We start from the raw sequence: 18,074 nt of genomic DNA, 5'->3' as shown, positions 1-18,074 counted from the left end.
TGTTGCCACCTTTCCAGCTTATCTGGTGTGCAGATGTTGAGGACTCTTTTATCTCTCAGACCACACTGAAGAGAGGCTACAGATGAAATTCCACAGCGGGATGTGAAAAATTTAGAGACAGACAGTGACAATTCCTTCAAGGAGCTGTGCACTGAGGAGCCCAGAGCAGGAAATGCAAATCTTAATATGGCTCTGAACAATGCACAGAGTGCACTTCAATGCAAGTGTTGGACAGCTGCTCTCCAACATTGACCCCAAGCTACTTAGATCCTAAACCCTTCAAGGAGTTCAAAAATATAGTCAGTGCATCCATTGCTCTTGTGCCTAATTCAGAAAAGTGAAACCACTTAAAAATGAGAAAATGTGTTAAAAGGAACAAATAAATTTGTGCAGCTTAATGCAGATTATTTAAAAATACTGAGCTGGAGACTTGGACTAAATACATTCCTAAAGTTGCTGTAATATGAAAGGAATGTCACTGGATTGATAACAATTGGTCAGAAGACAAGAAATAAGATATCAGAAATGAACAGCTTTCACTCTGGAGTGAGTCATCAATAGTTTTGCAGAAACCTATGATCTCCAACAAACTCAAAAATAATTTGAGAAGTTGATTACATAATATAGTCCAGTGAGTTTTCTTTATTAAATTTCACACTCGTTTGCTTATATGCGTCATTTAAGCTAAAAACAAACTCTCGAGTTTTAGATTTTTGCAGCACAGCCTTAACTGTATAGATTCACTTTCACAGAATAATTGCAGAGTGGTTGAGGTTGGGAGGGACCTCAGAGGTCGTCTTGTCCAAGCTCCTGCTCAAGCAGGGTCACCAGGAGCTGCTGCTCACCTCTGGTAGTGACGAGCCCAGCCCTGGGCACAGCACTCCAGGCGTGGCCTCAGCAGTGCTGCCTAAAGGCAGGAATCCCCTCCCTTGACCTGCTGGCAGTTCTTTACCTGGGGCAGCCCAGGGAATCCTTCCCTTCCTTGTGGCAAGGGCACGCTCCTGCCTTGTGTGAGCTTTGAGTGCTCTGACATTATTACAACGCCTGGAGGTCACCAGCTTTGCAGAAATTGGGAACACTAAGAAGGACACAGGGCAAATCTTCCAGAAAATTCTGTTTTTATTGTCAGCATGCATTGCTCAATGTCAATTATATGTGATTTTTGTATATGTCTTGAACTTTTTTCTTATATAATGAGCTAAACACAGTATGTGATGGCTAATTTGTGCTCTTTCAGTCTAAGCAAATTGTAAACCAAGTGATTGGGCTCGAACTTCTGACTTTCTTTGCATGATCAATGTTCTTAAATGCACCTTTGCAGTGTATGTATGAGTTTTGAACCTCTAAATCAGAGTGGTTTAGATACAAGGAGGTATTTATCCCATCATCACTGCCTTGAAACGACTGTGTATACGCACAGTACCATCTCTTGGTCAAACTGGCAACTGCAAGTAGGATTTCCTGCACTTCAACTCTGAAAAGAGACCTACTTATCATCCCTTTGTGTCTTTCTTGACACTAAAATTGGCTAAAAAAGCCCATGGGAAAGGTTAACACCCAAAAGAGACTTCTGCCTGTAGTACTCAAGTGTTTGTATTGGTATTCCATCTGGTGACAATGGCCCCCTGTTTCCAGGCTGTCCCTCCATCCAGGGCTGCCCCATCCCAGGTGCAGAATCCAGCACCTGCATTGTTAAACTTAGTTGGTTTTGTCACTTCTCCATCCACTGCATCCCTGACATGCTCCTAGAAATCTTGAGGAAAAGTAATCCATAAGATCCTTGAAAGTGTCCATCCTGCCTTGATATTACTTTATTATCTTATGGTGTGTAGGGATACTTGTTTTACAGGTCCAAACATAAATCCATATAAACTTTATTACCTTTAAAAATAGAAGCTTAAACTGTTTCCTGAGTGAGCATCTTTAATAACTGTATCTCTCTCTGAATATAGTGATCAAAAATTATACACACCCTTTTATTGTGTCTACATTTCCTGCTTTGATGTGGCATACCCATGAATTAGATAGGAATTTTTATTTTGAGGGGAATTTCTTGTTGCTTTAGAGCAACCAGAAATGTTTACACTGTGCCTTTGGTTTTGTCTTTTACAGTGAACAGTGCCCTTCACATTCAGTACAGGAGAGGGACAGACCAAGAGGTAAAGCAGTGAGGCTTTGGTGGCAGAACAATGTGATTTGAGACCAGCAACTTTGCCTATTTCTGGTTGAATTTTTTTTAAAAAAAATTGAATCTAGAAACTTAGAAGAACAGAATGATGGGGAGAAACATTCAGTACCCTGGAGGCTGATTTCAGTGTGTTTCAAGACCAATTCATGGTTATGAATGTGTCATATCAGTGAGTGCTCATTGGATTTTTTTTTTGAGTGGTCAGACTGGAATGAAGGCTGGTTGGGTCAGCCTCTTGGGCATGCTCTTATTCAAACTGCATATTTATAAAGAAAAATACTGACAATTAGCCATTCTACTCCACCGACTCCCACTGACTTCTGACCAAGGGCTGTGTAAAGATTGTAGGTTTGACAAAAGCAATTTAAAACCTTCCTGGGGCACTTACATGTTTCTCTCTGTAATAATCATTAGCGTAATTGAACAGTTGTCTCACGTCTCACGCAGGAAGAATGTGTTTCTCCTGCATGGCACTGGCCAGATCTGCATTTTCACACTCAAACTGAGCTGGGTGTGGTTGCTGAGGGCAGATGAAAATGCTGACACTGTGAAAAGCCAGCGAGTGTTGCAAACCTGGAACCTGGCACAGGCTCTGCAGCGCTGGCTTCCCTTTGAACTGCAGCCTTCCTTTACAGGTAGCTAATTAGGATGAGGTCATTCCAAGCTCGTGTGACAAACACTGTCTGAAATAATTGCCTGGATTGTGTTTAAGAAGGAATACTGGGGGAATTTGAATGTTCTGGCTGTGCTATGTGTTAAATGTAACGTCGGTCTGCATTCTTGCTAGATGTAATGAGATTTTCTGAAATACCATCACTACCTCAAGGCCTTTTCTGAGGCTGGTGGAGGATTGTATACCCTGACTCTCCAAGATCCTGCAAGACTTAATTGATAGGTGCAAAGCTACCTATTCCCCTCTCCTTTGCCTGGAGAAATCTGAATTCCTGTGTATGTGTGTGTGTGTCCTTTTCAACCTTCATTCCAGTCTCTCTGGGCTGACTAGTTTTACCAAGCTTCCACATCCACTCTAAGTATATGTGTGGGTGGAAAAATATTGTAATTAATGTAATAAAATAGGACTTTACATGTTTTGAAGATTCCGTTGGCTTTAAATCAAAGAAATATTTAAATGAGTCCTCAGTTTAATCTGTGCCACAGGGTCAGTTTGTGTGCTGGGACATTCTGGGGGAAGCTGGTCCTGCATTGCTGGACAGTGCTGTCAGGAGGAAAAAGTCAAATTGTCTCTTAGGAGCATTCAGATCTTTGCTATATTGGCTTGTTAACTTTGCAAGGAGTGAATGGACACATTAGGGATTTAGATATGGGTGGCACAATGCCTCCCTCATGAATGATGATCTGCTTTAAGCAGCTTTGTGGGATGAGGATGAGTGACTGTTAATTGTGAATTTTCGTACGTCTTTCTGATGTCCTTCTTTTTCTACTTTTCTATTTTCTCATTTGTCCAGTCATAAGAAGAGAGTTCTGCTGTAGCACTGCCATATCTTATTGCTGTATTTTCCTTTTAGCTATAAGATTAAATGATAAATTTAATTCTAGAATTTAATTATGTCAGATACTTGTGTAGTACTTTGGCTAGTACTGAATAAAACATATTTAGTGGATATAAGCCTGGAGAAGTGAAGGTTTCAGGGACACCTTATAGTTCCTTACAGTGCCTAAAAGGGGCTTACAAAGAGGCTGGAGAGGGACTTTTCACAAGGATGTAGGGAGATTGGACATGAGGGGGCTGGCCTTAAGCTGCAGGAGGGCAGGTTTAGATTGGATATTAGGAAGAAATTCTTCCCTGAGAGGCCCTGGCACAGGGTGCCCAGAGCAGCTGTGGCTGCCCCATCCCTGGAAGTGTCCAAGGCCAGGTTGGATGGGGCTCAGAGCAGCCTGGGAGAGTGGAAGGTGTCCCTGCCCATGGCAGGCAGCTGAAACAAGATGAGCTCTAAGACTCCTTCCAACTCAAACCATTTTATTATTCTGTGATAATTAAACTGCATTCCATGAAGCTTATAAAACCAGTGATTTTAAATGATGTTCCTTGGAAATCCAGCTGCTATTATTGCTACAGGCTCTAATGCTGCAAACCATCACACTTGATCCTCTCCTCCAAGTTTAATTATATAATGATTCCCACTAGTAATTGTATGTATGAAGGCCCATAAAACAGGCTAGAGAATGGAAAGGTGACACTGTCTTTACAGTATAGTGTCTGGTACCTTTTTACTAGTTTCTGTTCATATTACATCACTTTATTTTGGCTGAGTAATCTGCATTTCTGTGCTTCCAGTCATAAGAATGCATGAACACTGCACCAGCCTCATAAACAGGCAAAACTGAACTGTTGTGCAGGTTATATCACTGAGCAGGAGCCACATGAATCATCACAAATCCCTTAATATCTGAAAAGTGGGTGCAAACCAAGTCCACCTGAAGCTGCCTGGTGCCACTCCTGTAGGGAATGATTTCAAATTCCACTGTTGAAGTCTCCATGGGGGCCATTCTTTCCACACTAAAAGAGAGAATGCATTTGTCAGTTAAAGCAGCCAAAAAATTCTTACTATGTGTTCTTCTGAGTACCCAAATTTAAGACTGTATGCCACCTCTCCACTCCCTGAGCATTCCGTAATTCAAATCTTGGCAAAAGCAGTGCAAAAACTCCATCTGCTGTATGGAGAGTGCTGACATGGTGGCATTTTGTTCAAGGCTGGTGCACATGAAAGCCATGAGGCTGACAGAATCATTTTAAACACCCCACTGGTACTGGATTCCCCAGCAAGGTGAAGAAGGGACCAGCCTGAAGCGTTTCCGTACCGGATTCGGAGCTGCTCTTTGAGCAGGCCACTGCCTTCAGCTCTCAGGACACAGTCTGTCACCTCATCAGACAGGGGGTTGGTAAATGTCACCTCCACTCTGACAGGCTCGTGTACCACAGCTGCACCAAGGACCTACAGGGAGAAAACATTCTGCTCAGCCACAGCATCAGCCTCGTGTCTTCCTGATGCTTTTCTCCTTTCACTCCCCTTGCAAACCACTTACCTTAGCATCACCTGGGCAGGAGGGAGCCAGGAATTAGTTCATGTGCATAGTTTTGGGCAACAGAGCTCAGCCTTGAATGAGCCATCCAGTGAGGCTAAGAATCAGCAAACTGCTGTAAAATCTCCCTTTTTTAACTAGGTCAGTGCATGGTTTAATGTATAACATGATATTCATCAGAGTGAGAACAGAATGAGAATATAAGTATTGGCATACGTAGTTAACTACTGGAGGCACCTTAAATTAGCTTTAACTAGGCTAAATGAAAGGTTTGGGATTGGAGAACATGGGAGGTGTGAGACAGAGCTGAATTGTGGTGTCTCAGGGAAAAGAATGCAAATTAGCAAATAGACATATTCATTACCTTATTTTGGCTGAGATAATGTGGAATTGGTATATCTGGTATATATTTGTAAATAATGTAATGTTAGGTAACATCATTGAGCTCCATCAGCCCAATTGCATTTCTCTGTTACTGTCTCCATGTTCATTGGGAAGTTTCAATCAACAGAAACATAAATGCTTCTTGACATTTAATCACTGAATTGAAGTAAATTAATCCAGGTGCCTGCCCTACATAAACTGGCTCTGTTATTTGTATGGCACAGCACAGAGACTTTTTACAAAGTCTCACTAGAACTTGGTGTTCAGAAATTGTCAGACCTGCAAAAACCACACTTTTACTCCTCTGTGTGACCTTGCTTTTCTTGTATATTACTGACAGAGTGGTTTGGGACAACTAAGCTGGTTTGGAGGCCCTGAAGGACTCTGCCCATTACCATATTCCCTCTATGTTATTTACAGTAAGATGAGCAGATAGCATTTGATCCCATGAGTTATGCAGCTTTTAAATCTGCTGTCCAAAACCAGTTCAGCTCGTTTATGAGGATGTGATGGGCCATGCAACACCAGGATTGTCCCTGGGCAAACACAGTGCAGGATCTTTCCTGTAGGCTAGGAACTGCTTTTTATTCATTGTACAACATTTGTCATAAGTCAGTTAAAAGTGGAAAAAAGACAAAACCTCCAGTTCTAATTAATCATTTGGGAAGTGTTGCAGAAGGTGAAAAGTGACACTTATCATGATACAGTTAAAGAACTTTCTTTGAATATTGGTGATAGAGAGACTCACAGTCCCAGGTGTTATCAGCTGGTCAGTGAAGGTGTCTTTGGTAAAAACCAGTCTTCCTAAATAATCTGGAAGATATTGATCAGACTTTTCTAACAGAAGGGGAGGTCTAAATATGGATGAGATTTCTTTGTCTGTCTGTATTCTGCCTGTCCATCCTTAGGTAAAGTTACCTTGTACCTGTTGTAACACTGGGAGCTTTATCAGTGCCACATTAACAAGCACTGGCAAAAATATCCCAGCACAGCTGTGCCATGGAAAAATTTTCCTTTTTTCAGTGTATTTAATTTCATTTGTATAATATGGCCTATTCCTACAGCAACAAGATCCAATCACCCTCAGGCATGATTTCACTTCCCATACTCCTTCCCATAAGAAATAGATGGAGTAGGAATTCCAGTTGCTGCTTCTCAGCACATCTCTCAAGGGTCACAGAGGGGACTAGCTTTTACCTTGATGGTGAGAAAAGGATCCTGGAGCACAATATCCTTCTCAACTAGAAGTGAGGCTCCCCGTCTGATCTGGCACACAGCAGTCACCAGGATCTTCCTGTCATCCATCAGAGAGTTTTTGTATTGGGAGTAGGAGATCTTGAAAGAAATCTCTTTCACTGTAATGGAAACGGAAACAAAATTTCCCTCTCCTGTTTTGTCTGAGTATCAGCTATCTGTAAGACACCTGTGTTTTAAGGAGTAGTACTCTTACCACCCTGGGGCTGCACATTTGTGAGTGTTGACACCAACAGACAGGAATGATGCTCATGGGTGACTTCTACTTACATTTACATAAAGCACTAAATGATCAGGTACAGCTTGGTACCTGGACAGATCCGAGGATGGATGGATGGAGGGATGGATGTGGCAATATCTGCTGGTGTTTTTTTCATTTATCTGAAGTGGGGTTTATTGCTCCTTCCTGGATGGATGGATGGATGGATGGATGGATGGATGGATGGATGGATGGATGGATGGATGGATGGATGGATGGATGGATGGATGGATGGATGGATGGATGTGGCAATGCCTGCTAGTGTTTTTTTCATTTATCTGAAGCTGGGATTTATTGCTTCTTCCGTGCAAAGAGGGCAGAGGACAGAAGGTGGGTTTGTTGAAATGCCCTTGCAGGTGCAGCCATTCAGCATCTGCCTTGCACAATCAGAATTCTGTGCCAATGAGGAAGGCAATGGAACTCAGTGCAGTGAGAAAAACAGTACTGCTGGAACTGTGGAATGAGTTCTAACGTGTTATGTATTAACTTGGGAGGGCAGTTCTGTTCATCTGTGCTGCCTCTCATTTTTCAGCACTGTCCCTCTAACAGCAGGGCAGATACCACCCTCTGCAGGTGTCACAGCTCTTCCTGCAGTTGGTGGTTTCTGTTGTGCTGATGTGAAAGTTGTAGGCTTGTTTTTCCCCCTTTAATCTGTCGTTTTGCTTTGCTTAGGGGGAGCCAGCACCTCACTGATCTCCAGTGTCTCTTAGTTGTTCTCTCAGAAGAAAACGTCATCATGTAGCACCAACAGTGGCTGTGCTGGGTCAGACAAAAGGTCACTCTGCTCAGCATCCTTTTCATCAGTGCCTGAAAGCAAATGCTTAAGACAGGGAAAATATGTGTCTTTCTCTTCCCCTGAATAGCCTTGACCTCCAACTGTTTGCAGGTCATACATTTCACGAGCCATTCTTTATTTTCATGTGATCTGACCACAACCCAAAACTATATCGTGTACAGTAATAAAAGCTGTAATAAAATCAAAATTACCTTCTTCAGCTCCAAGTTTAACAGACCTATGCAACTGCAAAATCTCTGCCTTGGGTTTTCTGGTGTAGAGAATGGCTGAAGCCTTCAGCTTAACCTTTATGGTCTTAAAATCTGAGACCAAGTTTTTGAGTGTCAGGGTAAGGAGGATGTCCTGGCCAACCACAGGAGATGCATCAAGGAGCAGCTTCCCCGAGATGCTGGGGGCTTGTGCAGGCTCTGTCCTTGAAAATCGTCCTCTGGGTCTTGGAAATTTGCTTCTTTTCCCAGGTCTTTTCACTCCAAGCAGCTTCAGTGCTTTCTTGTACACCTGCCTTTCTTTCAAGGATCCTGCATTGAAAGGTACCATGGTCAGAGATCTCGTGCATGTACAGGGTGTAGTGCAGTGAGCCATGGTGATCTCAGACATTTAGGGAAGCTGACAAGGGCAAAGACCCTCAAGAGGAGAAAGTGAGGTCTAACCCTAATGTGAATTTTGGCACAAAAGCAAATGAATGTACGTGGCCATGAAGGCTGGAAAGTAAAACCTGCCCATCAGCTCCAGGTGGCTGTTCATAGGGACCCTTAGAAGCTGTGGGCAGTAGAAATGTAATTCTGGGAGAGTTCAGCTCTGCATAAGGTGGGGCAGTTTCCATCTCCTCCAGCAGGTAAGGAGCCCTAAGATTTTGAAAATTCACAATTGCTTGGCTCTAGAAGTAAAGAAATTTAGTCAGTACTCAGTCCAACAAAGGCCTTAATTCTTTTCACATCTGATCATCAGTGGCAAAACTATTGTACTAAAGAATTTACCTTCTGGATATTTGTAATTGGCAGTGACATCCACACGGGAGTTGGTGCCCACTGCTTTGGTGCTGATAAATTTTCCAATCTTCCTGGTATCAGAATAAATTCTCTCTTTTCTTTTCTTGCTATAGCGAATCCAAGTAACACAGTCAGCATTCACTGCTGCAAACACAAAGGGGCTGTCGTAATCCAGGTCCACATCCCCTTCCTTAATGGCTCTGGTGGAGGCAGGACCACACTGATAGATGCCTGTATGAGAGAGGGAGAAGTTGGACAACATAAATCCTCATGCTGACAGCAAGAGGGAGAGGCAGGCACTCCAAAACACATTTGGGAGAAGTAAAACAACATAAATCCTCATGCTGACAGCAAGAGGGAGAGGCAGCCACTCCAAAGACACATTTGGGTCAAGTACACTGTTTTCATGTCTGTATAATGTGGTAACTGCATGCCCAGAGATTCCACGTGCACTTTGTATCCAAAGGTGGGGCTGCAGAGGAGGCTGGTAGGGAGAGCTAAAGCTTCTGGTGATGTGTGCCATGAGAAATGTTCTCACCCACCAAAGGCTGCAAAGCTGTCAGGTGAAAGGAGAGGAGTCAGAAGTACAGTCAGACTTAAGAGATGGGAATCAGCAATGCTGGGTGTGCATTGAGAAGAGCCAGGAAACTGAATTTGTTATACCTGGTAGTGAGGAATGGGATTGTGTGATGTGAGGAGCTAAGGCAAGGCAGGGTGAGAGAAGTGAACTTAAGATGTGCTGGCTTTTGTGGAGGCGGAGAATTGAAATTGAAAAAGAAAGAATTGTTATACTGGTCAGCAATCCAGAGACTGACAGAAAAGCTCCTTACTGGAGACTGATGTGGGTATTGCTTTTCTTGTGCACCCAAATTAATGCTACATCTACAGGGAATATACAGAAAAGATTTGCCCTGAAATTTCTGTAATTTCAAATTTCAATTTTTTACTCCTGGTAATCTTTAGGAGTAACACTATCTACAGGTTTTTATATTTACAGCAGTGTTACCTTTGCTTTTTTCCTGGGGCGTTGCATCCAGAACTTGCCATCCATCATAAAAAGAGCCGAGGTCTCTTCTAATGAACCAGCTTTCATTCCAGACATGGAAATTCCTGCAAGGGAGGTAGAATGCAGAATATCAGATTTGTACAATGCAAGAAATAATCCTAATTGAGTGAATGAAAACTCTGTGGGGAGAGCAGCTGCTGTAGTCCTTACATGAGTATCTCTTCCCCTTTTTTGCCAGCTTTTTTTGTTATACCTCTGAGAAATGTTGGGATGTTATGAAAAAGAAATATTAAAAGGAAAATACTTCATTTCAGAGTCAATAATTCAATATTGGACATTCCTGAACAAAAAGCCAAAGGTCTGGTGTGGAGTTTTATATCACTGGGAGCATGAGGTCAGGGTGGTTTTTCAGGAGAACGATTCTAGATATTTTAATTAGTGGGGAATATAATGGAAGAGATATTAAAGAAATATGTATATTTACCACACACTGTCTTCACTCAAGTGCAGGTTGTTTCCAGACACATCAATGTACTTATCAATACTCAGATTTAGGTTCTTGTCATGGGCAGAGTTGAAGTTTGTAATAACACGAGTAGGTATTCCCAAGCATCTCAGTACTGCAATACAGAATACCATAAAACCTCTGTAAACCTATTTTGCAGACATATAGAAAGTTTTTTTCTTGGTCACACAGTTTAGTGTATGTTTTCAGTGTTGAAACAAGCCCTCAGAAATTTCCCTCCAGCTATGATGCAAGTCACAGTCATTGTGCAAAATTGCTTAAAAGACACTTCCACTGACATGACATTCTTAGCTGTCATGTCCTTTTTAATAAGAGTTTGGTTCACCCATTTATTTTAATCTTTGATTCTTCATCCTCTTCTCTCTCCCATTTTCCCTCTGTTTGTTCCTTGTTTCTTTTTCCACTTATGGAGATACACCTCTCAATTTTCCTTTGTATTTTCCCCAAAGAGGTTCTTGTGTCTCCGAGCAGCTCTGACTGGACACTGCTAGGATGAAATGATTTTTATGACTTGCAGCTCTCTTTACAGGTCCTCAGAATTGTGACTTACTCTTTTGTCACCAGCAGGTAAGATACAGCAGTAGAAAACTGGCAGTGTGAGGAGATGGATTTAAAAGAGCACTGGTTTTCTTTGAATCCTAGCTTTGAAACAGGAAACCTTGCTCTTTTCACCAGCCCAGCCTGGAAAACCCGTTTGGTTTTTGTTTACTCACAAAGCTGGCATGCATTATTACAACCTGTAAACTGAAGGATTAACCCTTCACGCACTGAGAGCAGAGGTTCCTTACCCTCCCTGTCAGAGCTGAAACAGCTGGAACAGAATTGTCACAGAAAGTTCAGCCTGCAGAACTCGTAGTGTGTTGCGGTATGATATCATGGCTTGCCTCAGTTACCCAGGTCCTTCCCCAGGTGTCAATCACCCCTCCTTTCCCCCACCCTTGACCCCTGCTGGGCACAGTCTATCAACCCAGAAATTCCAGAGGGCATTGAGTGATTGGCAGTTCAAAGGATGCTCTCCACCCCCTGGGGGGCCATTGGCCCATCCAGGTGTCCCTCTCACCTGAGACCCCCCTCACCCTGTACCTGGATTGGTGGTCCTTGGTTCCCTCCCTCACCCTCTCCCCAGGTAGAAGGGCAAGCAGACCGTGTGCTCAGGAGTCCTGGTGGAGCTGGTACTGCATTCAGAGGCCATGCAGCCCGAAATAAAAACTCTGGATTAAAAACTCTCCACTGGGACCCACTCCTTCCTTCACCATCGCCTTTCTCCAGCTCAGGGAGGCCTGAGGAGTGACCCTCTCCTACCAACAAGCCCCAGCCATAAGCCCTGGAGCTCACAGACTTGTCCCCATGTGCCCAGCTGCGACCATCCCCACTCCTTCCTTCACCATCGCCTTTCTCCAGCTCAGGGAGGCCTGAGGAGTGACCCTCTCCTACCAACAAGCCCCAGCAATAAGCCCTGGAGCTCAGGACGTGCACAGACTTGTCCCCACGTGCCCAGCTGCGACCACCGGTAGCTCAATAGCGTCTCTGGGGAGAAAACACCACAGGTGCCGCGATTTGCTTCAGCAGCTGCACCAGACAAGCCGAGGCACGTCCCGTTCAGTGATATTGATAAAACCCAGTAGTCATGAGCAGCCTGTGTGGTGTCACTTCCCTCTGTCCCGGTGTACCTGTGCAGGTGACTCCTGCAAAGACCCAGCACTGGCCGTAGCGGACGGGTCGGTAGCGGGCGCGGTACCACCTGCGCAGGATGCTCACGCTGCCGCTCCAGCGCAGGGGGTTTGTTCCTGAGCGGAACTTCCCGCTCCACTTCCCTTCCAGCACCCCCTTCTCGTCGTTGCTGTTAACCTGAAAGAGTCCTTCTCGTGAGAGAATTAAAGTATTTGCAGGAAAAGAGACAGGGAAATGGTTAGAAGTGACCCTGTGGGGGTAGCACTGTTCTTGTTGACTGGGTGGTGGGACAGAGTATTTGAATTTTAGATAAAATTTTGTCTGCTCAAAGGCCACCAGTGGACCAAGGCCAGACCACACTGTAGAATCTGCTGATTCAAAACTGCCTTGTTTTCAATATAAGTGGTTCCAAATGTACTGACTGACACCTGCTTATGTTTTCTCTGTTTCATCCATTGATCTCACCTCCTTGTATGTCATTACTCTGCTAGACTGTGCATTCATGCTGCTTCATATTCTCAAGTGATTTATGAAAGCCTTGAGAAATCCATCTTTTCTCTGAATGTTCATTTGTTGCAAATATGCAAATAGTACTTACAGCTTGCCCAGACTTGTTAAATATGGTTGCATATATTTGTACACATCCATTGTAGAGCTCTGTTTAAGTATCAAGTGTAGTGGAACAGGATGCAGGAAGTTATTTTTAATATTTTTTCCTTAATTATTTGTAGTTATAGCAATTTTCTACATCTGAGTAGAGTTATTTACTTTATGTTGAATCTGAGAATGCCTAAAGTGAGTGCTGTACAAAAGGCTGAAAAATATCAGTGATAAAGGAGGATTTTGCTAAGAGGTGTGGTGAGGCAGGTATTATTTATAAAATAGAAAACTTTCAGCTGCCTAGTTGTGCATTTATGTGTTTGTGAGGATGGGTGTGTGCTAAGGAGTTGTAACTATTGGTTGCAGGAAATGGTAAAAACCTCACTGAACAAATCTCCTTTACGTAAAGAATGCTAAATTGAAACATTAAATGCAGCCAAAACAGCACTGGTTTTCCAAAATATATTCCTGGTGTTTGAAAAACTTAGCAAGTGATTTCAGAATAGACAAATGCTTTCCAAATTAGTGAAAAGATCTAATGGACTGAAAATCTGTCGGGAAAATACGTGTGAGGTTTGATGTTCCTCAAAAGTTCTTGGGAACATTCCTTCAGTCGTGAGCAAACTTTTGGGAAGAAGAATAAATCTCCATTTTACCTGTTTTGTAGCTATTTTTTGCCTGGCTACACCTATAAAACATTGAGGAAGTCATGCTGAATGGTGAGTGTGGGTTGGGGTTCTGTTGGTAGGTGCATTTCCAGCTGTAAGTGCTGGATCACGTTACCATGGCACTGATAACCCTGCTCACATAGACAGGGCTGTTCCTCTTGGACACATCCTCAGCTGGGTCCTCACGGTGGTTCAGGCTCCGGTCCAGAACAGCCAGAGAGATATCAAGGATGTCCTCTTCAAACTGCAATCAAAACCAGCAATATATTGAGGCTGATTTCATAAGCAAACCCAAGGATAAACTCCCCACCTTGTTTCTTTCTCTGAGCATGGGAGGAAGATTTGGGAATAGAGGAGTTTTCTGTACTGTTAGAGAAAATCGGGTCAAGAAAAAAGCTGCCAAATCTCCATGGTATTTTAAAGATGTGTGAGCACAATGTGGGGCCATGGCCACTGGCATTCACGGGGACATCATGTGGCCTGGTGGCACAGACAAGACCACTGTGGGTTGGGCTCAGCAGGGGTCACACCCTCCCACATCCTGCCCTGCCCCTTCAGACACCTGTCTTATGAAAGCTTTAATCTCGTGGGCTGCCTCCACCTCACATCAGGTGATCTGACCTGAAAGAAACCCACAAAAGTAGTTATTGTGGATGAGGGTCACCAAGACACTGCTTGGGCCCAGAGAATGCCCCAGCGCTTGGCTGGATGGATGTGGCCCGGCAAGGATGGCCCTTGGCCTCTGGGACAGAAAGGAACTCTGGCCTTGTTTCAGTGATCAGTGTAAAAGCAGCCGTGGGATCAGGAGGATCAATAGAAATGCTGTCTGCAAATGCTGGTGCAGGTGGAGGGCGAAGTGGCCAGGGATGGTCCTGGCTGGCCTGGGCAGCTGCGTGGCTGGAGAGTGGCTGGAGTTGGGCTCTAGTTCTGACTGTGGTTGCAGTGGTTACACTTGCAGGGCCAAACTGATTTTCAAAAATTCCAACACTTTTGGGATATCCTTTTACGGTCTTCTGCCCCATTACTAAACAGATTGCATATTTACATGCACTGGCTTTGCAGTACCCAGTGGCCTTCTTTGCACTCTACAAGGGACAAAAAAAACCCCCCGAATACAGTTTTACCAATTTGTGTAGCAGGCAAAAGAAAACTTTTGCCTAAAATTATGCTTTGTTTCTTTTATTTCTGTATGAGCACATGCCACACAGGGGAAATGATCCTGATGCTGCTGTCTGTAGTGTAATGTAAATGAGATACATATTTGCAAGAAATTCTGAAGTGAGTAATATTGAACTCTTATACTATGACAATTTTTTTTTTCTCCTCAAGAGCCTATTTACCCATTACTCTTACTTTGAAAGTTCTGGAAGAGGTGGTGCTGTTTACCTGTCCATAGTTCCAAGCTTCTTCTTGAATATCTTTCTCCAGTCCCTGAAATATGATTCCACTGTCATTCAGGACATACTCCTGCCGCTCCTTTTCATCAGCCATGTAGACATCATCATCTACAAGCAGAACGAGACATGATGGCTCGAAGGAAATTGTTTTGCTCTGATAACTGAAAATCTCAAACAGAGGGCAGTTCTAGGGATCAGATGAGACTGCCCATGCATTCAGGCTTAGGGCTCTCTGCTACACCTCTGTAACCATTTAGAGAGTGAGTAAAATAAGCATGAAATTCCTTTCAGGGGAACTGACTGTCTTCCTGCCCCGTCAGTAAGCACAGTGTGTGTCTTACTGGTACATGTTACTTGTTTTACAGCTGAATGCAAGAATCAGAGGAAAAATCAGGGGAAAAAAGTTCTAGAATGAATATTTGGAATATTTACTGCCTTTGATTTCTTATCCTACAAGCAAGAGTCTGGGTCTTTGATGCCTTGCAACACTGAAGAAGGGACAAAAACTTGATCCTTGATGTTAAGCAAAAACCCAAGTTTCTGTAGCTGTGACTGTCAGGTACAGGCTTTACTGTGACACCCAGGTTTCCTGGCTGAGACAATGAGTCATTTGGAGGTTCAGAGCATACCTGGACACCAGGGATTGAAGAGTAGCACAAACTGGCCCAGGACTTTGGAGGAGACCTTGTTCCCAGCAAGGACCTGGAGCTCGAGTTTGTAGCGCCCGATGACGGCATCGGCTGGGCTGAGGATGGTGAAGTTCAGGCAGCGAGGCTCACTGGACTCTTGGGTTGCACTCCAGCCACTGGCACCCTCCTCAGAAAGGCTAAATATGGCCTTGGTCTGCTGGCATTCTGCTGGAGATGGTCCTGCCAGAGGGAATGATGAACTGGGGATGGTGCTTTGTGGGAGGTAGAGGTGAATTATGTTATGAAGATAACATGCAGAGTTGCAGGGATGTCCTTAGGAGCAGAGATACAGCCTTGGCTTGGAAATGAGGATGGCTCCTGCCTTCCTTTTAATTATTAACTGTCTCTTGCCTTAAGGTGTAGGTCAAACTTTAAAATGGGAGGTCCTGAGCCTAAAAGGGCAAGGAATCCTGAGTGGAACAGGGCAAACCTTAATGTTTCAAGAATGGGCCGTGTACACCTGTAAGGCACAACTATTTTGGAGCTGGAATAACCTGGATATGAGATGTCTGCCATGGGGAGATTACCTGTGCTTGCAATAAAGGTGAAGTTGTCCCAAGATTGTGCTGTTGTTTTGAGGTTCAGAGAGATGTTGAAGGGCTGCCCTCTCCTCAAGATTGGTTCTGTGCTGCTGAAATCAGAGGTGTGGTGTGCAGCTTTATTTAGTTTGGATTGCCAGTTGACTTTTCCTATTTTTAGGGCTAGAAAGACACAAGACATGTTAATTAAAAACATTTTCCTTCAGACTTGAACACCTTTTCATTGTGTCTAATGTAGTAATTTTATTTCTACATAGCTGGCATTATGTGCTATAGAAACAAAGAAAAATCCATTGTTATTAAAAATTGAAGAAAGGCCAGGAAGTCAGACAAACAGCTAAAAGATGAACCCTTTTCTGTAGGATTCTTTCAGAAAGAGAAAAAAAATTCAAAAATTCAAAATTCAGAGAATTCATCTTTGATTTAAACAAAAAAAAAAAAAAATCAAAATTTTTGTGTTTAGATTTGTTAAAGTCTGAAGAAGCTGTTCTATTCCTCATGTTCCTGCCCTTTTTCTGTGGTGATATCTGGTTCCTATAATGTTTTACAGATTTACAGAAAGAAGTATTAAAACTCTCATCAGGAAATGCAAGGCTGGTTCTGGAAACACTGCCTGACAAATGATGGCTAGGAGCTTGGTATCTTCAGTGTGGAACTTGCTTGTTATCTTCTCATGTATCTTGTATCTAAATTAATTTACAGTCTTGTAGCTTGAAGCTGGGTGTTATTTCACACTCTGTTGGAAAAAGATTACAAGCAGAGGAGTGGCATATCTCGAGGCAGTGCTATGGGTTGCTCTATTGTATCATGATAGGTTGCCCAATGTTGAAAATGCGGCACTGAAGCTCAGATTACAAAAGCTTCAAGCCTTCTCTTTCTTTGATAAATTAAAAAATTCCCACAACAATAAACAAGAACAAAGCAGAAAAATGCAGATTTCCCCATGAAAACAGGTGTTTGGAAAGTGCCCTTTCCCAGTATGATATTCCAGAGGAGTTTCAGGTGAAGAAAACCTCCTGCACTGACTAGAGTTTGTTAGCCCTGTGCAGAATAATTTCTGTAAGCAACATTTCCATCATTTCACTGAACCAAGAAAAGGGCTCGTGTCTAAGAGAATCTATAGGGTTCTACTATAATAATAGAGAGGGTGAGATTTCAGTTTTCTGCTGCATTTCCAGCACAGAGTTATATTCTGTGAAGGCTTGATAAAGGCGTAATTGTACTAATTTTTCTGCTTTTTGGAAGAAATGTGCATTTCCGAGGCATACTTCAGGCAGTAAAGGCCTGGAGCAAGTGACTTCCCTGTAGTCTGTGTCCATAAGCATATGTGAGTGTTTTCAGTTAAGGGTCTTGCTTTAGATATGTCACCTGGAGACCACCTGGAGACAAAAATTCCACTGGCAGCAGTTTGATGTTTGAGTCACATGGTGTGAAATGCCTGGAAAGCATGTTGCTTGCATCATCACTTCATTTTCCTGCCTTATACATGCTTAATTGAACAGGACCCATGGAAAGCATCATTCCTAATATCAAGTCCTGTAATTTGAGGGTGACTTAGAAGGTGATTCTGAAGGGCACTTGGAGTCAGGGTTGAAAAGGAGCCAGTTTGCCTTGCTGACTTTATCCATGTGTGTCCTGAATGCCCGGGCTCTGCAGGCAGGGAGCACCACGTGTTGAGCTGGGCAGGGATGCAGGAAACTGAGAACATTTTGCACATTTGTAGATAAAAATGTCATGCATAGAGGATTTAATGGCAACCCATTATATTAGTGAGGCTCTGATGTTAAAGGACCTAAACAGTGCTGCTAAAGAATGGAATGTCATGGCAAGGACAAGATGCCCATCAGAGGAAGAGGGGAAGTGAGCAGAAGCAGGAAAGATAAAGAAGGCAGCAGCTAGAATTGGTTTGCTCTAACAATTTACTACATCAATAGTTTGATTTGCTTTGTGAAATTCATGGCTACACAAGCATTTCCAGAGAATATGTGCAGGAGATCAGAAAGAAAAGTTCCATATATGTGGCAAGAGCACAGTAAAGCTTGATGCCAGTCTTTTGTCCACGTGAA

The 18,074-nt window shown here is 43.2% G+C and overlaps 1 protein-coding gene across 1 annotated transcript; it reads right to left on the bottom strand.

Annotated features, from left to right (window-relative positions):
- Positions 1–4,552: 4,552 nt before the first annotated feature.
- On the bottom strand, positions 4,553–16,189 carry LOC121343757 (protein-glutamine gamma-glutamyltransferase 6-like). The gene is made up of 12 exons (XM_041419216.1): positions 15,997–16,189; positions 15,410–15,649; positions 14,770–14,888; positions 13,499–13,627; positions 12,115–12,292; positions 10,403–10,538; positions 9,919–10,022; positions 8,901–9,143; positions 8,115–8,441; positions 6,812–6,969; positions 5,009–5,142; positions 4,553–4,706 (listed from the first exon to the last, which is right to left on the bottom strand). Exons 1-12 carry the CDS (start codon positions 16,187–16,189, stop codon positions 4,553–4,555), a joined length of 2,115 nt encoding a protein of 704 aa, XP_041275150.1.
- Positions 16,190–18,074: the final 1,885 nt, after the last annotated feature.

This window comes from Onychostruthus taczanowskii, unplaced genomic scaffold (assembly GCF_017590055.1).
Source record: "Onychostruthus taczanowskii isolate IOZ18803 unplaced genomic scaffold, ASM1759005v1 scaffold60, whole genome shotgun sequence".
Taxonomy (NCBI): Eukaryota; Metazoa; Chordata; class Aves; order Passeriformes; family Passeridae; genus Onychostruthus; species Onychostruthus taczanowskii.
The sequence above is the reverse complement of the archived record's forward strand: the minus strand, read 5'-3'. Positions and strand labels throughout refer to the sequence as shown.

Bases quoted from the DNA above. Each gene is read 5' to 3' on its own strand.
- LOC121343757 (XM_041419216.1), bottom strand. From the start codon at position 16,189: ATGTCTTGTGTCTTTCTAGCCCTAAAAATAGGAAAAGTCAACTGGCAA. The intron at 15,650-15,996 runs GTAATCTCCCCA...TCCCTCTGGCAG, and splicing joins CACCTTTATTGCAAGCACAG to GACCATCTCCAGCAGAATGC. The intron at 5,143-6,811 runs GTAAAAGCTAGT...TTCTCCCTGTAG, and splicing joins ATCCTTTTCTCACCATCAAG to GTCCTTGGTGCAGCTGTGGT.